Here is a 23,899-nt window from a genome sequence, read left to right as displayed (position 1 = left end):
TACTGTCTCTGTTCATCAAACTCCTTGGCTTGACTCCCAATATCTGCCTCCAGAACACAGACTCTTTTTAAATATATTCCTCCCTTGGCACTTACTTTATGACATGCTATGTCTGTGCTTCTATCTAAGGGGAGGCCAGCCTGCTAGGCATATTCAAGAAAGAAGGATCAGGTAAAGCACAAGCAAGCCTATGGCTTGTCTGTCTTTCATGAGGTTGAATAGACCCAAGCTTCTGACTTTCTGCTATCTCTGTGTCAACAAGACTGTCAGCTATCCAGAAAGTCAACCCCATCTCTGGCAGAATTTAAACAGACATGCTTATGTATGTTAATCAATGACCCACACATGCTGAGTGTTAAGAAGTTCATCAGTTTAATTCAGTCAAAGGATTGACATTGCCTCTGTGTAAGATCAAATTTTTATGTCAAGCTCCCATGATAAGTGCACAGTGAGACTCTAGAAGAACAAGACTCTGACCCAGGCATGGTGGCGTGTGCCTTTAGTTCCAGCAGAGGAAAGAGAAAAATAACTAAACTCTGAGTTGAGCCCCTTGTTGGAGATTTGACTAAGTCCTCTCTTAATTCATACTTCTGCTTTCCTGAGCTCATTCAGTCCTTCAGGCCTGTTCTCCCAGCATTGTTGAAGGAGCTAACCTGTTGCTGAATAGAATGGCATGTGGTACCCAACTGCCACATCTTCAGCAATCAATTATTTGAGCCCTCCTTTTGTGGTATATCATTGGGAACATTTCTCAGGACTCTGAACTTGGATAAACTATGGTCAGAGCCCTCCCTCCAAATCTATCACAGGGAACACTCTTCAGGGCTCTGAATTTCTAATGATAGGACTGTAAACAAACCATCACACTGTGAGCATCACTGACCTTACCCACCTATTATCAGGATGGCATATGCTCTGGGTGATTCTCCTGTCCAGAAACCTGCTGGAATTGCACCATCTACTCTCAGTTCTTCCCACTATCCCTTGTGAAGTAAAGATGTGGGATGATCAGGGGTTCCCCAAATTTGAATGAAGTCAAGACTCCAGCTTCCCTGGGAGAAGTGATAGCTAGCTCACAGCCAGATAGCACAGCCTCAATGAGTAGCTGGACTTCTTCACATTGTGGGCAGAGGAAGGGTCTAGAATGCAGGCATTCCATATTAATGGTATCAGGGTAGGGGATAATAACTTAGAGAACCACAAGAAGGGACTCTCCCTCTACCCCACATTTCTACAACACTGTATGGATTACAACCTCTCAGAGTATGATCAACACAACCTCTCTACCCATTCTTGTCTGGTCTGTAAGCTTGAGAGATTTTTTTAACCACCTTAATCTTAACAGTAGCAGTTAAAAATTGTTTCCAAGCCTTATATAGTAGTACATGCCTCTGTGATCCAAGAATTTGGGAAGTATAGGCAAGGAGGTCAAAAGTTTAAGATTATCCTTGGTTCCTTAGCAAATTCAGGTTATTCTGGGCCATGTTAAATCTTGTCTAAATTTTTTTTAAAAGAAGAATATAAAATATAAACCATGAATAAACGTCTATATTCTTTCAGCCCAGGAACTGTTCCATAGACTCATACGACATCATCATCTTCTGCTGTGCTCCCTTCCAAAGTCAATGCTGATGTGTAACACAGGATGAGAACACTTGCAACAACTAGGAATAAACATCAAAGTTCTCTAGTTCTCTGCGGCTCAGTCTGGCAGGGTTGCGGGGTTTGAGGCATTGACTTCCAACCTGTAGGAGAAAGGGAGACACTTTAAGCCTTCACCCTGGACTATCCTTAAAATAATCTTGTAGGGCATGAACTACTATCCCCAAACTAGACTAATTAAAGAAAAGAAAAGATCAGAGTGGCTTAACACATTCCTCGAGGCCAGTGATTAGTGTGAGTGAAGGCAGGACTTAAATCCATTCTTATGCTCAGTGCTGGTTTTCCTTTTAGCTACTCCATGCTTCTTTGTGGCCACCAGCTTGCCTTGGCCCATACAGTCTCCTCTGCAACTCTGAACTGTCAAGTTGGCTTTAAGGCTAGGTTACCACTGTAGAGCTAAGAATCTTCACAAGCAACCACGTAGCCTCTCCCTTGTGACTAACGACATTTCTATTAGACCTGGGTGTTTTGGTTCTGAGGCTAATACTTAGGGTATTCTCTGTGCCTTATTTTTTCTGGATATAAACTGCAAGCATGGAGGTGGGGCTATAACTCAATGGTACAGTACACCCAAGGCCCTGGGTTATCCCAAGCACTGGTAGAGCAAATGAAAGCCATGGTTATACTATGCCTACATTCTAGCATTTTGTGAAGATTAATTGAGGTAATTTGTGTGCAGGCACTGGCAATTTGCCTTTTAATTTATAAAAAAAATCCTTAATAAATGTTATGTCTCTCTTCTCTCCTTCCATGTAGCCCTAATGGGCATCAGTTAGCTACCAGACTCAGTGTCGCTTTTGAGCAATGTCCTCTGCAGAAGTCTGAGATCACCCACATTCTGAAGTAGTTCCCAATAACTTCCTAATTTAAGGAAATAATTTGGGGTCATTTATTTTCCCCTTTCTGAGCCTCCATTGTATGCCCCACATACATCTATTAACATTAACATATAGCTAGGGAACTAGCTTGGGGACAGTCCTAAGTTAGACCTCAAGCCTCCCAGCCTTGAACACATAATATGACTTTGAGCTAGATATTTGGTCTTCTGGGGTCCCTAAAATTTCAGCAACCCTGGGGCTGTATGGATGACCTTGTTATAAATATATCCTCTTGACTGGGTCTTGGGAGTACACAGACACTAAACCCACTGTGAAGGAGAGTTCCAGAATCTTACCTCATCATACACAGTGTAACTTGAAGGAGAGTTCTGGTTCCTCTTCTTGGATCCAGACTAGAAATTAAGGGGTAAGAAGGTTTAAGTTTAAGATGAGAGATGTCTTGCTCCTGTCTCACATGCAAGATCCCAAAGAGAAAGCCCTTCAGCCAGGAGTCAACAAGTAATGCCTAATGGTATCCAGAGAAACACAACGCATTCTGGCCTATGATGTGTCCTCCTGAAATAAGTCAGAATTTAGTTTCTGTACCCACACAGCTCCCAAATCCACAATCACACAATCCTGGTGTTCACAAATACAAACACACATCCTTTAGGCAATCCTAATGTAAATACCACTTGAACCCGTGTATCATTTCAATACACCCTCCTATAATGTAAACAACTCTAGCAAATACATGTGTGCTAACCTTAGCACATATCATGAACACAGTGGGTTTATGAATCATTAGCTATGCTTTCAGTTGTACATAAAATTTTTTATTATTGTGTGTATGGTCTATGATTGGGCATGCATGCGGCAGGCAGTGTGCATGAGGAGGTCAGAGGACACCTTCTCAGGAATCAATTCTTTCTTTCCACCATGGTTCTGGAGCTCACACTCAGGCCATTGGGCCTGCACAGCAGGTGCTCCTATGTACTTGGCCAATCTCCTCAGCCCAAAATTTTTAGAATATAATACCATCCATGCCACAGTGCCTATGAGCATTTATATGTGCATATATCGTAGCATGTAATTAAAAATTAAATGTCTCATAGTGGAATCCAAGCAGATTGGATGACTGATTGGTTTAGAAGAAAATGAATGAAATTTGCAAACTTGACCTAAACACTTTCAAACCACAGTCCCTGACCTGCACAGATTCCCAGTTTTGTGGAATTCCAGTTGCCCATTCTGCTGAGTCATAGCTTGCAGCTCTACTCTGTGATTCCATCCATGAGAGCACCACTCTTCCTGCTCCCTCCCACGCCTGTCAAATGGATAAGTGTGAGCCCCAAAACACACTGCTTTGTGTTTCCAGACATGTCTTCCATCTTGACTTCTGTCCTTGCCCTTTACATGCCATAAAAAGTCTAAGAAAACCCTACAATTCACTGTTCTCTGCATCTCAGAACTGTTCTTTTTTTCCATAGGATGAACTGAAAAGCATTTCTCCTTGTTAATCTCTAAACATTTAGATATGATCATTTAACAGAAGCTACTTAGTTGTACAGAACACAGCTCACTGGGGTATATGCACATGCTCTGCAAACACAGTATAGTACACACGTGCAAGACACATTTGTTCAATAAAACCCTCCAAAGGAATAGACTCCTCACCTTCCTGGAAGGCTGGATTGCTGAATAAAGTGTACATTTTTCGTGTGATGTGGAATCAGAAGGCTAATGAGAAAAAATAAAAAGTATTTCATAAATAAAGATCGAGCATAACCCTTTACCTCAACTCTGCCTAAATGTAAGCTTGGTTAATCAATGAGAAGTCTGGAGCAGCTGAGGGGTAGGGCCTGACATTAATTCCACTCTCACTGTTAGTAACAATCACCATTTGCTGTGCACTTATTTTATCTATATTCTTTGTTTCCTAACTCTTATGTTAAATTTAAAAAAAAATAGTTCCTTCTGCCATAACCAAGGTCACAGATTGAGAAGAAGAAAGGGAAGAGGACAAATAAGGAAGAAGAAGAAGAAGAAGAAGAAGAAGAAGAAGAAGAAGAAGAAGAAGAGGAGGAGGAGGAGGAGGAGGAGGAGGAGGAGGAGGAGGAGGAGGAGGAGGAGGAGGAGGAGGAGGAGGAGGAGGAGGAAGAAGAAATCGACCTGCCTAGTAAGATAATCCAGGAGAGGAATCTCATTTTCACTCAGCACCCTGTTTAAGAGGAGTTCTTCCTTGAGTTTGTTCAAGCTGTTCTCTCTCAAGCCCAGTGTGGCTAAAACCAGTAAGCTGGCAGGTATCATTCACTCTTGGGATGAATTCCTTTGTGATACAACTTTGTCAGCAAGCTGAGGGTGTTGCTGTTCCCAGACTTGGTCCTCAGAAAGTGAAGGGGAGAGAAGAGGAGAGGAGAAAGGGAGATAATAGGAAGAGAAGGCTTTCATCAGAAACTTCACTACTATCCATCACCAAGTACTTTCCCTTGGAAGAGAACACCTGACCCTGGTTATCAATGAAGTCATATTATTTGCCAATAATAGAAAATGTCTTAGTAATTCATGCATGAACATCTATATTGTCTGGAGTTACAGGCATGGCAGGAAGAGGTAGGATGGAAACTGGAAAACTGTTTGGCTCAACTTTCTTACAACTAATCTATGGGGCCTTGTACACATTATTTAACCCGAGTCTTAGATTTCTCATTTGTAAACTTCATAACACTGCCAAAAGAGATTTATTAAGAAAATGTCCATTGTTATTAAGTCTAAATACGATTTTTTGAGATCAATACACATCTGTCCTTTCCTTAAGGGAGATAATCATTATGGTACCATTAGGATGATCAGTACAAGAACTCCAGTTCTTTGTATCAGAGGAAAAACATAAGCTGGATCCTGTAACAAAGTGCATTCTCCCACAGACAGCCTTGTCTAGATTTCTGCTATATGTGAACAAGTGAAATTCACTGTCAAGATACTCTGAGGATGCTGATCATTTCAAACAATTTGTGAGAGCACTGGTGGCTGTCTTCTGCCCCCCAAGAAACACCAATGTCCCCTTCTCCTTCAATGGTATGTTTTAAGTAAGGCTTGGGAAGTTCCATTTACTGGAATAGGATGGATTAGAAAGGTTAGAAGGTACCTTGTATTGAATCATAGAGTAGATGGTACCTCCTTCTCCAGGAGGTTTCTGCTCCAGTGTCTGCTCCTGCATAGAATAGTGAAAGGATTATATAATAGTCTATCTAGGCTGGGGTTGAGCAGTGGCCATCACAAATAAAGGGTCTCCAGGGGCAGGGAGGTGCAAAACTGGAAAAGACTCATCATCAAACATCCCAGGATGAGGAGAGAGGTGAAGAACAGTGATTTGCTGTGGACAAGCAGCAAGGAACCACCCAGGAGTCAACAACCCAGCAGGTTTCCTGTCTCTTTCTTCCCTTTAATAATGTAAACTCCCTTCTTGCCTTTGCTGGCTTTTATACCAACACAACCACTGACAGTGGGAAGAGCTCTCTGCAGATCTGTGACCTGAACCTTCCCTCTTCAAGACATTGAAATTCAGAGGGTCCAAACATTTTAAAGATGTGGCAGTCATAAGGCTCCTTTCCAGATCCAGGGTTGGCTTACCCTGGGCCTCGATCCAACCCCACAGATGTTATAATGCTGAGTGAAAGCCTTGTCTCGACAAGGCCAGAGAGCACACACTACTTCCTTCTTTCCCTTCCCTCATGCCTGCCCTACGGGCAATTCGAGATGGAAGTATTCCATCTTACATGACTCTAAGAACACAGTGCCAAGTGGGGTTCTCATGGGGTCAGGAAGGCTATGAGAGTTCAGTAGGTGAGCTCTCCAGAAGCAGGAGGTTGAGACACAGAGAAACATCAGCCATTCTTGACAGTTAGAAAGTCAACAGGAGTTTGTTGCTTTTCACTTCTTCCAGACCCATGTGAATTTTCTCCTAAAAGGTTGAATCTGTGACCCAAAGGGAGGCCACATGAAACTTGGGATGGAGGCTTTCAAGGCAAAACCCTAAGTAGTGAAAAGACACCAGGCCAGGCTGAGGTCAGACAGGGAGGAACCTCAAGTCAAAAGGTGGTCAACAGCCTGAGTCCCCAAGAGGCCCCTTTTGTTCTAAATATTATTTCTTCCTGTGGTCTCCTTATTTTACCTAGTCTAATGTCATCTTCATTCGGGGTGATGGGGAGGATAATTTTATAAGCATTTGGGCATCAGGTGGCTACAGGTAAATACATGTGCCATAAGAACTAATAGCAGTGGGAAAAATCCATCTTCTTTTTAGTTCCCACAGTCCAGTCGTTCACTGCTAGGACAAAGACAAAGGCAAAGGGAGCTTCTCTCAGCAAGCTAAGAAACAGACTTGAGAAAAGCTGTTCTGTGACATTAGAAATGAACCCATGTGTCTCTCTCTGCTTAGCAAAAGACATGGGGATGGGAAGAAAGCCTTTCCTCTCTTCTCCTACCATCCTTCCCACCAGCACTAGCTGGCTGTTCTGCACCTTTCCCCTAAGCCTGTCGCCATATCCTGCAAACAGGCCCTCTGAAGGTTTCTCCTAGCTGACTAGAAGATCTAGGTCCTGAAGAGAGCTTGGAAGAGAGGGGTCTTCATAGGCGAGCCTTTGGTTTGCCTACTCTGTACCGAACTGATTGCCTTCTCTGCTACTTTAGCCACGCTTGGGCTTCTACCCAACTGTCTTTGAACACAGACCACTGAGGAATCTGCACAACTCTCAGTCTGGCTGCTCATGCTCACCAGTCTGGGCAGGGATTAAGAGAACCACAACAGAGAGCTCTTAACTTCTGATCTCAGAAATATGGTCAGGCAATAGAAATATGAAGGTCATACTCATCCTGGCATTCAGCTGGTAAGACTGAGTCAAAATGAGAATGATGCCAGAATGCGATCTGGGAAGGCAGTATTAGCCACATTCTGCCCTCCGCTATGGATTTCTGCTGATTTGTGCCCCTTCTTAGCAGGTACAGTACAGCCCTGTGATGCCCCTTCTTAGCAGGTACAGTACAGCCTGTGATGCCCCTTCTTAGCAGGTACAGTACAGCCTGTGATGCTCCTTCTTAGCAGGTACAGTACATCCTGTGATGCCCCTTTTGCCCTGTTTTCATTTTCTCTGCACCATTTCTTTTCCCCTTCATCTCTTTGGTCAGAGGCAGGAAACTGGTAGAGAAAAAAATGGAAGAGGGCTGAAGGTCACCTCGAAAAGACACCCGTTCGCTTCTCTTTGTTCCCTTCCATTTTCCTGGACAACTGAAAGAGATTCTGAGTCCCCAGAATGTCCTTGATTCCTCCTGACTTGTGGGTTCTTGACATCTTCATATATTGTTAAAAATTCCTTAGGATCAGACTCTGTGTAAGGAGGAAAATAAAGATCAGAACTTCAGAAACATTATGAAAGTTTCCTTACCAGGCTTCTACTTCACAAGTCACCCCTCTACCATGGATGGTAAAGATCTTAAGAAAGGCTCTGGAAATCAGGCAGGTTAATGCTCTTGCTAGGATACCTAAAGAGCACAGTAGAGCAATGACCCCTCCCTTGCCAAACATCCTCCACCAAGCTGGGAAGTCACCAACCACCTTAGATAAACCAGTACATTGGGGACCATGCTGTAAACAACATCCTGAAGCCAGCACAGCTAGTGTGGACAGGAGGTTGCAGACATTGGCCGTCCTCTCCCACCCATATTCACACAAACCCCAACACCTCTCCCAGGAAAGGAGAAGCCGTGTGTAGAGTATAGCCCATGGACACGGGGTCTACCCACTGGTCCTGATGCTTCAAGACCCAGAGCCCCTTCTGGGGTCTTCTACTCACGTGACTGCTTCCTCTTCTTATTCCGTATGCAGAAGCAAGTGACGGCACCGAGAAATAGTAGGACTAGAATAACGATGACCACCACAAGGGGCAGAAATGCAAATTCTGAGGGACACAGAAGGTAGGAGGACTGAGCCCTCACTTCCCCATATGTCAGCTTCAAGAACTATCCCCAAGCTCACTGTCCTCTCTCATGAGACCAGTCTCCTCGCATCCTATGAGTTCATCACCCTCTTGTCCCTCCTCAGTTGGGTGACAGATTGGTCCAGATGACTTGCGCTACTTACTTACCTCACTGAGGTAATTTTCTTACCTGAAAGAAGGAGATAATGTTTTCTCCTTCTAGGGGCTAATTACATGATCTGGTACTCATAAACATCTTGCATAGCAACGGTTACATCTATCTAATCTTTTCAACACAGCAAATACTCACTACACACCTACTACTACAAACCTTTCATTTCTCCCTCCTGGTTCTTCTGCCCTCACTGCTCTTAATATTTTGACCTTCTACATTTATCATTTGTATTATACATGGACTGTTATGTAATCCAACCAACAAGAAGAGAATGGGAAAGAATTTCATGTTATAGGTGTCCACTAACGAGCTTTTCATAGACATCTCTCTTGATCTTAGTAGCAATCCTGTAAGGCACCTCTTATTATCATTCCCATTTACCCAACTGAAAAATAGAAGGAAACAGATCCCAGTAAACCATGATGGAACAGTGATGGTATAGACCCCCGAACTAGTGTCCCTGTTACTACACTTTACATCATTTCTGCTGTTTTTCTGCCCATGAATAATTTAGTTTTGTTGCCCCATTTGGCTATAAGTTTCTTTTTTTCCTGCTTTTTTTAAGGAAAAATTCTTATATAATAGGGTGGGGCCAGTTCTGGCTAATGTACAAAGGGGAACTGTCTATGAACAGAGATTTTTTACATTTTGCATAGGTTCTAACTAAAACATTGTATTTTTACACGGGCTTTCATCTGAAAATCTCTTTTAGAGTTCCAGAAACTTTGAGCAGTTACACGTTTTGCAGAGACATGAAACTGCAAGTTTGGTTGCTTGAGGACATTCACAATAAAAAAAAATCTCAACAATGGCCAGAGCTGCTTTTCCAGGGCAACTGTTAACCACAGTCACCTTGGCTACCTGGCAGAATTGTGCTTTTCCTGATAGACGGCAGAGGGTTGAAGGAGCAGTTGTCTGTCAGGGTCATCTCCTATAACCCTCTCAGCAGAGGCAGGCTCCTGTTGACATGGAAAGAGAGCCAAATGGGCAGTTGTAAGCAACCAGAGTCATCTCCTTGAAGGGCCCAGCAGAGGCTTGAGTTGCTTTCTCTTCCTTGTAGCTTTATGTTTTGTTTTGTTTTTGTTTTTCAAGACAGGATTTCTCTGCAGTTTTGGAGCCTGTCCTGGAACTAGCTCTTGTAGATCAGGCTGGCCTTGAACTCACACAAACTTACTGGTAGAGAGATTCCATACGTTAGTTTATGATTTCCATTTTCTCCTTCAGTATCTATGCTTTGAGTTAGTACAGTTCAGATCTGTAGTTTCACAGAGGGCTTCCTAGCTCGGGATTCCTATTGCAGTGACTCCCTATTTCCTCAGAAGTGTGTTTCTGGAGGCTAAAAATTGGGCGTTTTTTTTCTAAGGCTGCTTGCTAAGGATTTGGCATCTCCACTGAAGGGTCCTCAGAGGCACAGGCCACTGGATTGAGAACACTGATACAGGACACTGTCATAGTGGGGCTGTATTTCCTTGACAGCTCCACAGCAATGCCAATCAGTGGTCCTCATGCCTAAAGTGGATGGCAGTAGACCTCCATCCAGAATCCAGGCTCAAATGTGGAATACTTCAGGCCCAGGCCTGTGGGAACACAAGCAGTGTTCCAGGAAAAAGGTTCTGAGGACCTGTTCCTTCTGCTCTTTCAGTGTTTTCCTCCTCTGAAAAGGAAGAGGTGTTCCTGACCCCAAGATAAGAAAATGCACTCCATGAACTTAAACTTAGCACTGTGGGAACCTGAACCCAGAGTAAGGCGCTGCACATATTTCCTGCTGCAAATTTAAGAATAGAGACTCTGAGGGTTGGGTTGGGTTGGTTGGGTCAGGTCAGAGTGGTGGGGGTTGTGTAGGGTTAAGTTGGTTGGTTGGGTTGGATGGATTGGGGAGGTGTGGGATGGGATAGGCATTTTGGGTGGGTTGTGAAGGGTTGGATTATCTGGGATGGGCTGGGTTCGTTGCAATGAGTTGGGTTCAATTAGATTTTGTGATTTGGGTGGGGTTTGGTGAGTAGGGTAGGCTGGGTTGGGTGCATTAGGTGGGTTGCGTTGGGTTTAGTGGGCTATGTAGGGTTGGGTGGATTGGGTGAGCTGTGTAGGTTTGTGTTATGTTGAGTGGATTTGTAGGATTGAATTGATTGGGTGGGCTGTGGAGGGTTGGGTTGAGTGAGTTGTATAGGATTGGATGGGTTGTGTAAGTTGTAAAGGGTTGGGTGAGTTGGTGGGTTGTATAGGGTTGTACAGATTATGTTGGGTGGGTTAGGTTTGGTTGGATGGATTGTATAGGGTTGGGTTGGGTTAGGTGGGCTGTGTAGGGTTGTGTGGGTTTTATTGAGTGGGTTGTGTAGGGTTGGTGGGTTGTATAGAGTTGGGTTGGGTTGGGTTGGTTGTGTAGGGTTGGGTTGGTTGAGTTGGGTTTGAACTGGATTGTTTTTCTTAAAATTGCCCATGCTGACAGCACACTAAGCCTTTATCTAATAAAACATGATATAACCTTAACTCCAGTAATTAAGGATAAGCAATAAATGCAGAACTCTTCCAGGTACTTGACATTTCTGCTGCCCCCACTGACAAGGTTACTGTGGTACAGTGTTATTACCTCCCAGAAAACTCTCCAGCTTGAGCTAAACATCACTTTGGAGAAATTGGTTCTCTAATCTCTCAAATTAGGAAACTAATATTCAGGGAATCTCAAAAGACACTAAACAACTACATATTCCACATTAGGTGGGAAAACTATGGTACTATTTCCACTAGAAGAGAAAGATACAAATCCTCCCAGGCTAAGACAGGCCTGTGCCTTTGAGAGGCCAGGTGCCTGCTAAGGAAGGAACCAAGGCACTGGACCAGAAGGCCATGTGACCTGATACCCAGGTCTCCTGTGAGTCTGGATGTGGAATCCCTGCAGTGAGCCAAAGTGCCCCCACTTACTTGGAGGGACACTCTGACAGCCCTGGGTGAAGTTCTGTGTGTTGCTTGCCCAGCTGACTTTGTTGCTAACATTGCAAGTATATGTGTGCAGGATGCTGGCGTCAGTCTGGTTCTCCAGGTAGGTAAAGTTCCTTAGTGTTGAGATCAGCTTGCTCCCTCTGTACAAAGCAAAGCTCACATTGTCATCCTTGGACACAGAGCAGTACAGAGACAGTAGACACATCCCATCAGCCTGGGTCTTCCACTCGCCCTGCAGTTCAGGGTTCTCAACACGATCTGGAAGCAGAGATTCTGGTCAGAGGGTTCTGGAAATACAAGTCCTACAAGAATCAGAGGGGCCGAGTGAGCAGTGCCAAAAACTCACCAAGTATAAGAATCCAGAATTTCTTAGTGCAAACTCTTCCACTCCAGTTGGTGATCTCCAGCTCATAAAAACCGCTGTCTTCCAGCTTGGCTGACTTGATGCCAAGAGCAAAATCGGAGGAGTTAAAATCATATTTACTTTTGAAACTAGTAGTTTGTTTTTCGTTATGTTTCAGGATCTCTATTTTTTGATCTGAGTTCTGCAGTGTCATCTTCCACTGAATGGTGGAAACATTTTTGGTCTGTATGTTGGGCCGCAGCCAGAGAGGCTTTCCTGAGACAGCAGCCACGTCTTCAGTAGAATCTGAGCAGCCTAAGAAAAAGAACATGGTCTGAAGGTGACTGAAAGAGTATGAGACCAGAGAAGTGTGGGCAGTTGTCTACAACTTCCTTAAGCTAAGGATCTGGGAGGAAATGTGAGGAGCCTAGAGCCCCAACTGTTTCTACTTGTCCCCAATCTCTGCCCTCTAGTTGGGAAAAACTCACAGACCATCAATAGCAGCTAAAATATTTTTTGAAGATTCACTTTTATTTTTAAAAAATATGATATAGGCATGTGTGTCTGTATATGGGTTTGTGCCTGTGGGGGCAGTACTCAGGAGGCCAGAAGAGGTCCTCAGGTCCCCTAGAACTGGTATTTATAGACAGCTATGTCCTACATGAATGCTAAGCACTGAATTCGGATCCTCTAGAAGAGCAGTATGCACTCTTTTTTAAAATTAATTAATTAATTTTTTAAAAGACAAACTTTTCTCATTTTACATACCAATCCCAGTTCCCACCTCCTCCCTCACCCCACCCCTCATCCACTCCTCAGAGAGGGTAAGGTTTCCCATGGGGAGTCAACAAAGCCTAGCACATTGCTTTGAGGCAAGACCAAGACCCTCCCCAGTATATCTATCTAGGCTGAGCAAGGTATCCCTCCAAAGAGAATGAGCTCCAGAAAGCCAATTCAAGCCAACAGGGATAAATCCTGATCCCACTGTCAGTGGCTCCACAGACTGACCCAGCCATACAACTGTCACCCACATTCAGAGGGTCTAGTTTGCTTCTAGGCTTGTTCCCTCTGCTGTCAGTCCAGAGTCAGTGAGCTCCCATTAGCCCAGGTAAGCTGTTTCAATCACATCGAACAGAGGTCTAATCTCCAAAATATATAAGGAATTCAAGAAACCAGACATCAAAATATCAAATAATCCAATTAAAAAATTGGGTACAGAGCTACACAGAGAATTCTCAAGAGAAGAATCTCAAACAGACAAAAGACACTTAAGGAACTGCTCAACATCCTTAGCCATCAGGGAAATGCAAATCGGAATGGCTCCGATATGCAATCTTACACTAGTCAGAATGGCTGAGATCAAAAACACCAATGATAGTTTATTCTAGAGATGATGCAGAGTAAGGGGAACACTCCTCCATTGCTGGTGGGAATGCAAACTTATATAACCACTCTGGAAATCAGTATGGCGGTTTCTCAGAAAATTGGGAGGCAACCTAGCTCAGGATCCAGCAATGCCACTCTTCGGCATATACCCAAAGGATGCTCAATCATACTTCAAAGACATTTGCTCAGCTATGTTCATAGCAGCATTATTTATAATAGCCAGAACCTGGAACCAACCTAGATGCCCCACAACCAAAGAATGGATTAAAAAAAAATGTGGTACAGTTACACAATGGAGTACTACTCAACAATAAAAAAACAATGACATTGAAATTTTCAGATAAATGGATGGAACTAGAAAAAACATCCTGGGTGAGGTAACCCTGACCCAGAAAGATGAACATGGTATGTGCTCATTCATAAGTAGATATTAGACATAATACAAAGGATAACCAGCCTATAGTCCATGACTCCAGAGAAGTTAGGTAACAAGGAGAACCCTGAGAGAAACATACATGTATTCCCCTGGGAAGGGGAAATAGACAAGATCTCCTGAGAAAAGTGGGAGCCTAGGGGTAGGGGGAGAAGGGAGGGCAGAAAGGGAAAGGGAAGGAGAACTTGGGGGATGGACAGAATGGGAAAGCAAGGAAAGTAATATCTTGATTGAGGGAGCCCCTATGGGACTAGCAAGAAACCTGGCACCAGGAAAATTCCCAGGAATCACACAATGACCCCAGCTAACACCCTAAGCAATAGTGGACAGGATGCCTGAACTGGCCTTCCTCTGTAATCATATTGATAACTACCTTAATTGTCATCATAGAACCTTCATCCAGAAAATGATGGAAGCACCCCAACTCCAACCAGTCCAGTGTAAAGAGCGGTGTCTCCAACTTGGGAATGTGAATGGTTAAGTTCAGTCTTTAGGCTTGAAACCTTGTACCGGACATGACACAGTAAAACTTCCTTGCTACAGATCCTCACAACCCCTACCGAGGTGATATCCATAGACCGAGTTACCAGAACCACCTTAGGCTAAGAGGCTGAATGTTCCACCTCTCCTCTTGCAACATCAGGTAGCTGGGCAGGAAATAAGACACCAATTGCTGGGAGATGGGATAGGCTTGTCTTAGAGATCACTGACAGACCTTCACAGAGTAACCAGAACTTAGTAGAAACTGAACAAGCCGGACAAAGTACACACACACAAGCCCTGCATCAGAAAGACCTAGGCACCAATGGACCAGACGAGTGTTTCAGCAGATACCGCCTGGTGTGGTCTGTGTGCTGACCACTGGCGCTTGACAACGTGCCAGCATTTTGACTTTGGGGATCACAATTCTCTAATACCCTTTACTTTCATTTTTAATGATTCTCACTATTATGCTTTTTCCTTTGGGAAATTTTGTGTGGGTTTTGAAGGCTGAAGATGCATAAAATGGCAGTCTTTCTAAATAAAATAATTCTTTGGAAAAAATCTCCATCATCATGGAACCATAAAGTGTGATAACTCTTTCTACTCCTATACAAGTTAACACCAAGCTGCCAGAAAATTTAGGTCAGTAACATATGCTTGATAAATAAGGTATATTTGATAACCAAGATTTATAAATCCCTAAGGTCTACTCAGGTTCACAGTAATGTTTGTCTAGTTTTGTTTTGATCACTTTAAGCTTTAGCTATTTGGATAAACTAAACCACACAAAATACTGCGGTATTCTATACTGGAACTTCTGGTTCCCCGAGAAAAGTCCTTTTCCCAAGGTCAGGCATTTAGACAAAAGCCCCATTCTCTTGGGGTCTTGAAAGTTCCTGCTTGCTTAAAGAGAAGATATTCTTATCTCTGGCAAGAAGAACTTGTGGCCCTTCTGAGAACACATGATTCGGTGCTGGCTTCCTCAACTCCTGATCACAAGCCACAGCCCAGCTCACATGCCCCCTTTCCCTCATGCAATCCTTTGTGTAATTATAGAGTATAAAGTTGTAACCTTTTTTCAATAAGTGGGCAGCCATCCTGATTCACCCCTAGATCCTGTTAGCTCCTTCCCCTTGCTGACTCCACACCTCCTCTTTGGGACCTGAACCTCACTGGAACTGGACTCTGGCATTATTCCCAGCTGTAGCACAGTCCTTGTTCATCCCTGAGAATGTAGGTCCTTGAGGTTGTGAAACTCAAGCATGACCCAGGTTACCATCAACCTAAGTTGTCACAGACTGCCTTCACCAACACAACATGACCAGGAGAGAGGCTTTTACCAAATCCTCATGGGTCCAAGGCCTTGGTTCTTGACATGGCCAGCTCATGTCAAACACACATTCACTCAGGACTTCACTCGCTCCCTACACCCCAGCACTGCATAAACTGTGCATCCCAGAATTCTGGGGGTAGTGGCTGGAGGATTAGGAGTTCAAGATTGCCATTAATTATGTAAGGAGTTTGAAGCCAGCCTAAGACACATGAGACCTTTTCTCCAAGAAAGAAAGAAAGAAAGAAAGAAAGAAAGAAAGAAAGAAAGAAAGAAAGAAAGAAAGAAAGAAAGAAAGAAAGAAAGAAAGAAAGAAAGAAAGAAAGAAAGAAAGAAAGAGGGAGGGAGGGAGGGAGGGAGGGCGAGCAAAAGAAGGAAGCTTACCTTATCTCTAAGGAAATGAATAAACTAGAAATGAAGGAGTAAGATAAAATTTTCCATGAAAATTGAATCAAAAAGACAGTAAGTTACACTTCTATCATAAAACAGTCTTTAAGTAGCTACCAAAATTATCCTATGAATAAGTATAACTAAAGGATCTCCTTAATGAAATTTATGAAAACATAATAGAAGAAGTTGAAAAGGTCAAAAGAATATAAAGATAGAATCATTATTGTTAAATAGCACTTCTTCCTAAAAATAATTAATGTGAGCTCTATCAAACTATCAATAACATTCTCCACAAAATTAGAAAGAAAAATTATTATACAGTTACCCATGGAGGCCAGAAGAGGGCACCAGATTTCTTTTATGTGCTCAGCGGTGCTCCAAAACTGGATTTCTTAACTTTATCCCTTAGCTTAGTATTCAGTGCCCAAGAATTCCTTCTTGGGTGTTGGGAGGGAACTTTGTGCTGTGCATCTTTTAGCAGCATCCCTAGCCTCTGCCCACTAGATACCAGTGGTACCCTAGCTTCAGCCATGACAAGCAAAAAACATCTTCAAACGTTGCCAAATGTGCCCTGGGGAAAACCGTCTTGGAGAAACACTATTCTGAGTATTCGAGTGAGCAAGAAAGTCAAGGTTCTTTTCTCACACAGCTCACATTCCTGTTGGGGTGTAAACAAGCAGAAAAATTTGAAAAGATTTCTCAGAGAGGCCTAAGGGTTATGGGAGAAAATGTTTTAATTTAAAAGGTGGCACCAGAGTGCCTAGAGGCATGTGGGGACCTCTAGATTCCTGGTGGGGGAAGACCTCTCTAGGTGTCAAACTGAGAAGTGAAAGATAAGCTACAGATAACAGTTCATCATCAAAAGCAATGAGGGCAGGAACTCAAGCAGGACAGGGACCTGGAGGCAGCAGCTAATTCAGGGGCCACGGAGAGGTGCTTGACTTGCTCCAGATGGCTTGCTCAGTCTGCTTTCTTATAGAACCAGCCTAGGGATGGCACCACTCACAATGGGTAGAGCCCACTCCATGACCACTAATTAAGAAAATGTCCTACGTTTTGCCGATAACCCCATCTTCCCCATCTTATGGGGGCACTTCCTCAAGTGAGGCTCCATTCTCTCTGATGACTCTAGCTTATGTCAAGTTGACATAAAAGTGTCCATTACAACGGACCTCCTGTCAGCTTGACACACAAGCACACCCCTTTTCAGTGAGAATCTTTCCTATTGCATTTATCCCCAAGACGGCATGTTAGCATCACAGTATAAACATAACTCTTTTAAGAGTCCCACAGTCCTTACAAAGTCAAATACGTTAAAAGTTCAGTCTCTTTGAAATATCCAATCTTTCTAAAAAAAAATCTCTTTTAAAAGTTCAGTCTTTCAGCTATAAACTACTGAAAAAATTTAAAATTAAGGCAAATGTGTTCTCCAAGAGTGAAGAACCAGGGCACAGTCACAATTTAAACAAAACCAAACCAAACTCCAACCGTGTAAATAACTCAGTGTCCAATTATCTGGGATTCACTCACGAACTTCTGGGCTCCTCCAAGGGACTTGGGTCACTTCTCCAGCTCTGCCCTCCGCAGCACACACCACTGGTCTTCTAGGCTCCACTCCACTGCAGCTGCTGTTCTCGGTGGTCAGCCTATGGCACTGCCCTCTCCAAAACTCCTGGGTTCCCTTGTTGCAACTGGGCTACACTTTCACCAATAGCAGGGATTCCAGCCCTGGCACGCAGTCTCAAGCCTCAGCTGCTCTACATGACCCCTTCATGCCTTTAAAAGCCAGGGCCACCTGGTGACTCCCATCCTACCAAGTTCGGCTGCCAGCGCGAGGTACAACCTCTACACTGGCTTCAGCCAGTACAGGTCAGGACATAAAGATACAATGTTGGTGTAAGAAGAGTGTGCCTTCCTCTGCACCAGGGTATTAGAAATGGCTGCCTAGAGGAGGTGGCTGGGAGCTGCCATTAGAAGAAAACCTTGGTGTCAGCCTAGTGGGTGGAGAAATGAGTGAGGAAGAAGATTTTACAGGCAAAGCAGCAGCATGAGCTGAGCTGCCTGCCAGCGCTCTGGTCTAATAAGGATTGTAGCAAAGCTTTCTTCAACGGTTTAGAAAGTGGAGTGGCAGACAGACGTTTAATTTTTAGGTGTTTCATAAGACTGTGAGAGGTAGTACAGATATCAAAAGTTGCTTAATCTAAAAGCATACAGTATAATAGATAATAATAAGTAAGCTGCTGTGTAATCAGCGGCAGGTCAGAGCAAAGACCCACTCTGTTCTCCACTATCACACAATTAAGTGTGGAGCGTACAGAAAACGGAGTATTCTGTTAGTTCCTAAAAACAAAACATGAGAGTTATAGTCATTATTAACGCTACCCTGTACTGAGGGCAATCACTTAATTATGCCACTATTCTTTATTTTTTTTGTAATGCTGAATGGATTTATATACCTAATATGGTTTTGTCCATAAATAAAAGAGGTGATAAGGGGGCTAGCAAGATGATTCAGTGGGCAAAGGTAGGTATATGCTGCCAAGGTTCATGATCTGAGTTCAATCTCCTGGACCACAGGGTGGAAGGAAAGAATCAACTCTCAAAAGATGTCCTCTGATCTCCACCTAAGCACCATGTCTCAAGAACACACACACACAATAAAATGTAATGTTAAAAGATTTTTTAAAGAGGAACCAGAAGCTGAGGATGTAGCTCAGTTAGTAGAGTATTTACCACGAAGCCCTGGGTTGGACTCCCACAGCACCGCATAACCTGGCCATGATGGCACACATTAATACTTCCAGTACTTAAGAGGTGACGTTAGAGGAATCAGAAGTTCAAGGTTAGTGTGTGTGTGTGTGTGTGTGTGTGTGTGTGTAATCGATAGCTTCCAGGAGAGGGAAACAGAAAATCGGTTTTCTTCAATGAAGTAACACTGGATATATCTACCACACTCCAGGGTAGGACCCATACTCGAGTAGCTGACCAATACTCATGTGTGTGTACGAGTTTTTATTTGAGAGAAAAACATAAAGTTGAGTGGGTAAGTAGGCAGATGAGGGGTGAACCTGGGAGGAGTTGGGAGAAAAGAAAGAAAATGATCCAAATATATTACACGAAAGTCTCAAAGAATAAATTAAAATGTTTTTCAAAGGGGCAAAGGAACTCCTAGGATTTTAAGGGCTCAGCTGAGCTCAGAGGCCATGAGTCTACATCTGTTCTTTGGAGAATTTTCTCCTGCAGGTTGCTTGCAGTTTGCTCCTGTTCTTCCTTGAGAAGATCTTGGGGATCTTCGTGTGGGGGAAGGGAGCAGGATCCCAGGGCTTGTGAGTCGGGGGCAAATAGCTTTCCAGAGAAGCCTACTTGGACTAAATGCTACAACTCCACTTTATTTCAGCAGGAAAGGGGAATAAAAAGGCTGGGGACAGCTGCGGGGCCATCCCCTAATTTGCCTAAGAGGTGCACACCTATCAAAAGGCTCCTAATACGTGCAGCAAGGGAGCCTTCCAGCAGGGATATCTGTCAGGGTTTGAGCTAAAGATAAGTCAGGCGTCCGGTTTTAAAGACAGCACCTAGTTTTGAAACAGCTTTCAGATAAGGTCAGTCCTCCAGGCCCACGGACATTCTCCAGATAAGGGCAGGAGGAGAGCAAGAAGTCTTGCTGGGGAGGAAGGGGGCCCCATATTGCCAGAGTCTAGGGAAAAAGTTGCTAGGTTTATGGCAGACTGCGACCTCTACCAATCAATATATCCCAACAGGTCTCCATGGTCAGTGAGAGGAGAAAGGCAATTGAGTTGGTGTGCACTTCCTGGAGGGGCCGAACAGCTGAGACACACAAGTAAATTTAGTGGAAAGACAAGAACTGTGAGAGAAAGAAGACCTTAGTCCCCATCCCGGGGAGGTGTACAGTACACGGGAGCGAAAAGGAAATGCTAATATGAAAAGATGAGAGAAAGAAAGCGTAATTTCACAAGTTCTTATATGCTCAGAGTGAGATGAAAGAGTACAGCGAATGTCAGTTCAGAAGGGAGTGGCCGCAGTCAGTTCCGGTGGTCAGGGACGCCACAGCCCCTGCTGTTGCTGCTACTTACAGCCTCGGGGGCTCTTTTCCGGTGGTTAAGAACGGATGAGGTAAAATATTAAGTCTATAGAAGAAGGACGGGAAATTTAATGACCTCTACCACTGTTTGGGGAAGTGAGCAGCAAGCAGAAAGAATGGCCAAGGGCTCTGACGCAACAGGGGAGTCACCCACGCTGACACTCCCCAGGGATCAGTCAGCTCAGCTTTCTCCAACCTAGACTTACAGTTCACACAGTTCACAGGAAGACTGGAAGCCTGAGCTCCGGAGGGGGGAAGGAGGCGGGGCGGGCGGGGGAGGGAGGCGGGGAGGTCTTTCTTTGCGGGGGCTTGTGTTACCAGGCTTGGGGCAGAGACAGCGGATGAGGTCAAATGCTGGAGAGTGAACAGAGACAGAGAGTTTTTGGCAGGGCCAGCAGCAGCCAAGACAAAATAGTGAGTTCCTTGCAGAGACCCCAGCCTACTTCCTTCTTCCTCTCTCTCCACTTAGCTTTATACGGACTGACCACAGCCTCTCCTCAAGCAAGCTGATTCTCCCCTTTCTGTCAAAACAGACCTAGCTTGTGTCCCTCTCCTATTCCCAGTTCACCTAAGTATCTCTGTTTCTCCAACAGAACTACTGCCGTAGGCTTCTCATTCAAACTCTGTGTTTTCTTTTATTTAGACTATTTCCAGGGTCAAGGTTGGTCCACGTTATCCAGTTTTCTAAGTAACCCCCACCTGGAAGAACCCATCGTCTTCCCAGAGTCTTTCAAATGTCCCTTGACTCTTAGCACCAGGGCATCTTCTGCCTTCCCTTCTAGTTAGAATTGTGCACAGCTATTTTCCTGTCTGAAAGAAGCTCAAGGGTAAAACTGCTCAAAGATAAGATCAGCATCTGAGGGTGGAGGTATAATTTAATTAGTAGGGTCCTTGCCTCCCATGGCCAACGCTCTGTGTTCCAGGCCAACCTGGGATACATGAAATTCCATCCAAAAAAAAAAAAAACCACTAGGCAGTGGTGGCACTGGCCTTTAATCCCAGCACTTGGGAGGCAGAGGCAGGTGGATCTCTGTGAGTTCGAGGCCAGCCTGGTCTACAAGAGCTAGTTTCAGGCCAGGCTCCAAAGTTACAGAGAAACCCTGTCTCAAAAAACCAACCAAACAAACAATAACAAATAAAAGCACAGCTTCAACTGATTCCTTGCTAAATTTTGCTTAATTCCCAGCACATAGAAAAGCCATGATGAATCTGTTTAATTAATTCACGAATGCCTTTTGTTTAGCTCCCAAGAGTGGCTTCCTACAGAGATTTCATGTCAAATGTCAAAGAAGTCACAAAGACACAGGCCCCTGGGCTTTGGCCTTTCGCTCTGTGGGCTCCACATCATTGCAATTTCATTTCCTGTTTACAGGACCTCAAAGAAAAAAAAGCCAATTGCCCTCCCTGAAGCAACTTGAAACATCTTGTACTGCCTGGCTCAAGCCCTGCTGAAAACAGCTCGGCAGCACCCCTGCTATGAGTCGATACCCTTGACCTCCGTGATCTGACCCTGAAAATGTGCTGTTACGTGTTTGGAAAGGCTCACAGCGTTTTTATAATGCCGTTTTAAAACTCCAAATGTCCACCCATAACAGAATGAACAAATTAGGATGCAAACATGAGACGAAATATCACACAGACTTGAAAGGGATAAGCTGCAGGTAATAAAGTAGTCAAACCTCATAAAAATGTTAAGAAGCCAGGAACCCCCATACCATGGAATTCTACTTACATCCAGGCAAAACTAACTTGTGAGATTTGAAGTTAGAATATTATTTATATTTCTGGAAAAGAGAGTAGGTAGTGATTGGGGGTGAATATGATTGTTCCAAAGTTGTCCCCAAAGTAACTGGCTGACATACACGTTTCTGTACATACATCACGGTTTAATAAGCATTTGTTGGTAAATACATCATCTGGCTGCCTCTGGAGTGATTCCTGCAGAACTAGAGCTCCTTTGGGTCCCTGAGCCAAAATCTCTCCCACACCCAGCTCCTCCCCCACTCATGCCTTGTTTGAGAGGAGAGGTGATGCGTAAAAGTTGAGTTAAAAAGACTCTGACCTGATAGAGCCTCCCTGAGGTCCCTTCCAGAGCAGTGACCACAAGTGCCAGTCCCCCAAGGAATGCAAGGTCCAACACAATCCATCCTGGGAGACGCCGTCTCAGTCTTTCTTCCTTTATCTCCATCCTCACGCAGACCCAGAGCATCCAAGGGACTCACAATTCCTGCCCCATCCTTTTCTTCAGAACAGACAGCCAAAAATCTGAACTCAGGGCCCCAGATGAACTGTTTTTATGTGTCTGACTCAAGTTATCATCCTAGTCCATCCCCATGATTCCAGAAAAATATGTGCTTATTCACTCAACAAACATTTTGAACGTCTGCTCTGCCAGGCATGTCGTGGCACTGTGCTGACAGCATGGAGCCCCCTACACATATGTGCCAAGGGTTTATGCAACATGATCCTCAATGTCTGTCATCTGGCTTAATACAGAGCTGCTCAAAACATATTGTGGGGGGGGGGCAGATGGGAACAGAGAGGAGGGTGTGAGCAGCAAGGAAATATAAAAAAAAAAAAGATTAAAAGCCTTGGTCTCTAGGACCTTACATTCTAGTGGGGCTGAAGTAGACACTGTGCGACAGAGAATAACGTAAGCACTGTGGTAGGTAAAATGGAGATAGGACATTTGAGAATATCATGTAGAGAGAAAGATCAGGAATTGCCGGCGCTCACAGTGGGGAAGGCAAGGTGGTGTTTGGACAAACAGGATAAAATAGAAATCCCGCGGCTGGCGATGAAGCTGCTCCCAGACAGAGAAAACTGGACGTGAAGCCCGAATGTACACATCACTCCGGCTTTCCACATTTCACACGGACTAAAATCCGTGTGCTTCACAATGGCCTACAGGACCTGGACCACTTCCTCCAGTCTCTCCTCTTGCTCCCTGAATTCCAGGTGACTATGTGGATGGCCTAATCAGAAACTGCGCGTTCTGATCTCCCAGACACATACACGCACCCGTGAGTCCATGCCAGCCCCACCCCACACCAACCAGGAATCCTTACCGTGACCCTGGTGACCCCTGAGGAGCAGGAAGAGTGCCAGTAGGGCGGCTTGCCGCAGCATCCCCACAGCACCACAGAACAGAACAGGCCAGTGAGGGCCAGAGGAGGCCTCTCCTCTTCGGGTGCTCAGATTTAATGGGCTCAGCAGCTCAGTCAGGAGGACATGAGCATGGAGCAGAACTACCCCTGCGCCTGTCCAGCCACAATTTCCTCAACTCAAGGCTGTTCACTTCTGCTGTGAGCTGACAAGGCCACTGAGAAAGCCCCAGTCCCTAGACTGGGTCTAACCGTTCCCACAAGCTAAGCTGCCTCCAGTGGGCGGGTGCTCAGAGTGTGCAGTGACTCACAAACCAGCTGCAAAGAAAGACATAGCCCTTGGTCTGCCTCAGGCCTGTGTGCTTTCTCCTCAACCCTGCTTGCAGTGTGGAGAGAAACAAACAGCCATTATCCCAGACTGCCCCAAACCAACACACATTGGGGAAGCAGAAGTGGGAAGGGATTTGTAAGTAGGGTGATCTGAGAAGAAGACCCCTGAGTAAGTGGTTGAAGGAGAGGAATGCATGGGGTGATTTAGGAAGAGACATAAAGTTTAGAGTTTGCTGGGAAATATCTAACCAGCCTAGGACATCTACGATACCAAATGTTCAGCATGTGCCAATTGTGACCTTCCTTTAACCTTCCCCAAGAGAGGATGTGAGCCCGTTGGTGTTGGCCACCCATCCTCAGCTGGATTCCATCCCGTAGAAAGCAGGCAGACGATCCCTTTGAACTCCATGGAAGGATGGGGATAATGGTACCCC

General features: G+C 44.5%; 1 protein-coding gene across 1 annotated transcript; it reads right to left on the bottom strand.

The window, feature by feature from the left end:
• Nucleotides 1-349: 349 nt before the first annotated feature.
• On the bottom strand, nt 350-23,373 carry Cd244 (CD244 molecule). The gene is made up of 9 exons (XM_075989136.1): nt 23,100-23,373; nt 11,914-12,225; nt 11,550-11,825; nt 8,333-8,437; nt 7,715-7,866; nt 5,629-5,694; nt 4,158-4,220; nt 2,837-2,893; nt 350-1,745 (listed from the first exon to the last, which is right to left on the bottom strand). Exons 1-9 carry the CDS (start codon nt 23,158-23,160, stop codon nt 1,665-1,667), a joined length of 1,173 nt encoding a protein of 390 aa, XP_075845251.1. The 5' UTR covers nt 23,161-23,373; the 3' UTR covers nt 350-1,664.
• Nucleotides 23,374-23,899: the final 526 nt, after the last annotated feature.

This window comes from Microtus pennsylvanicus, chromosome 10 (genome assembly GCF_037038515.1).
Source record: "Microtus pennsylvanicus isolate mMicPen1 chromosome 10, mMicPen1.hap1, whole genome shotgun sequence".
In the NCBI taxonomy this organism is placed as follows: domain Eukaryota; kingdom Metazoa; phylum Chordata; class Mammalia; order Rodentia; family Cricetidae; genus Microtus; species Microtus pennsylvanicus.
This window is presented reverse-complemented; position numbering and strand designations above follow the sequence as displayed.

Excerpts from the sequence above, each read along its gene's own strand:
- Cd244 (XM_075989136.1), bottom strand. The coding sequence starts at position 23,160 with ATGCTGCGGCAAGCCGCCCTACTGGCACTCTTCCTGCTCCTCAGGGGT. Across the intron at positions 5,695-7,714 it reads CGAACGGGTGTCTTTTCGAG|GAGCAGACACTGGAGCAGAA; the intron begins GTGACCTTCAGC and ends TATTCTATGCAG. Across the intron at positions 1,746-2,836 it reads GTTACACTGTGTATGATGAG|GTTGGAAGTCAATGCCTCAA; the intron begins GTAAGATTCTGG and ends TTTCTCCTACAG.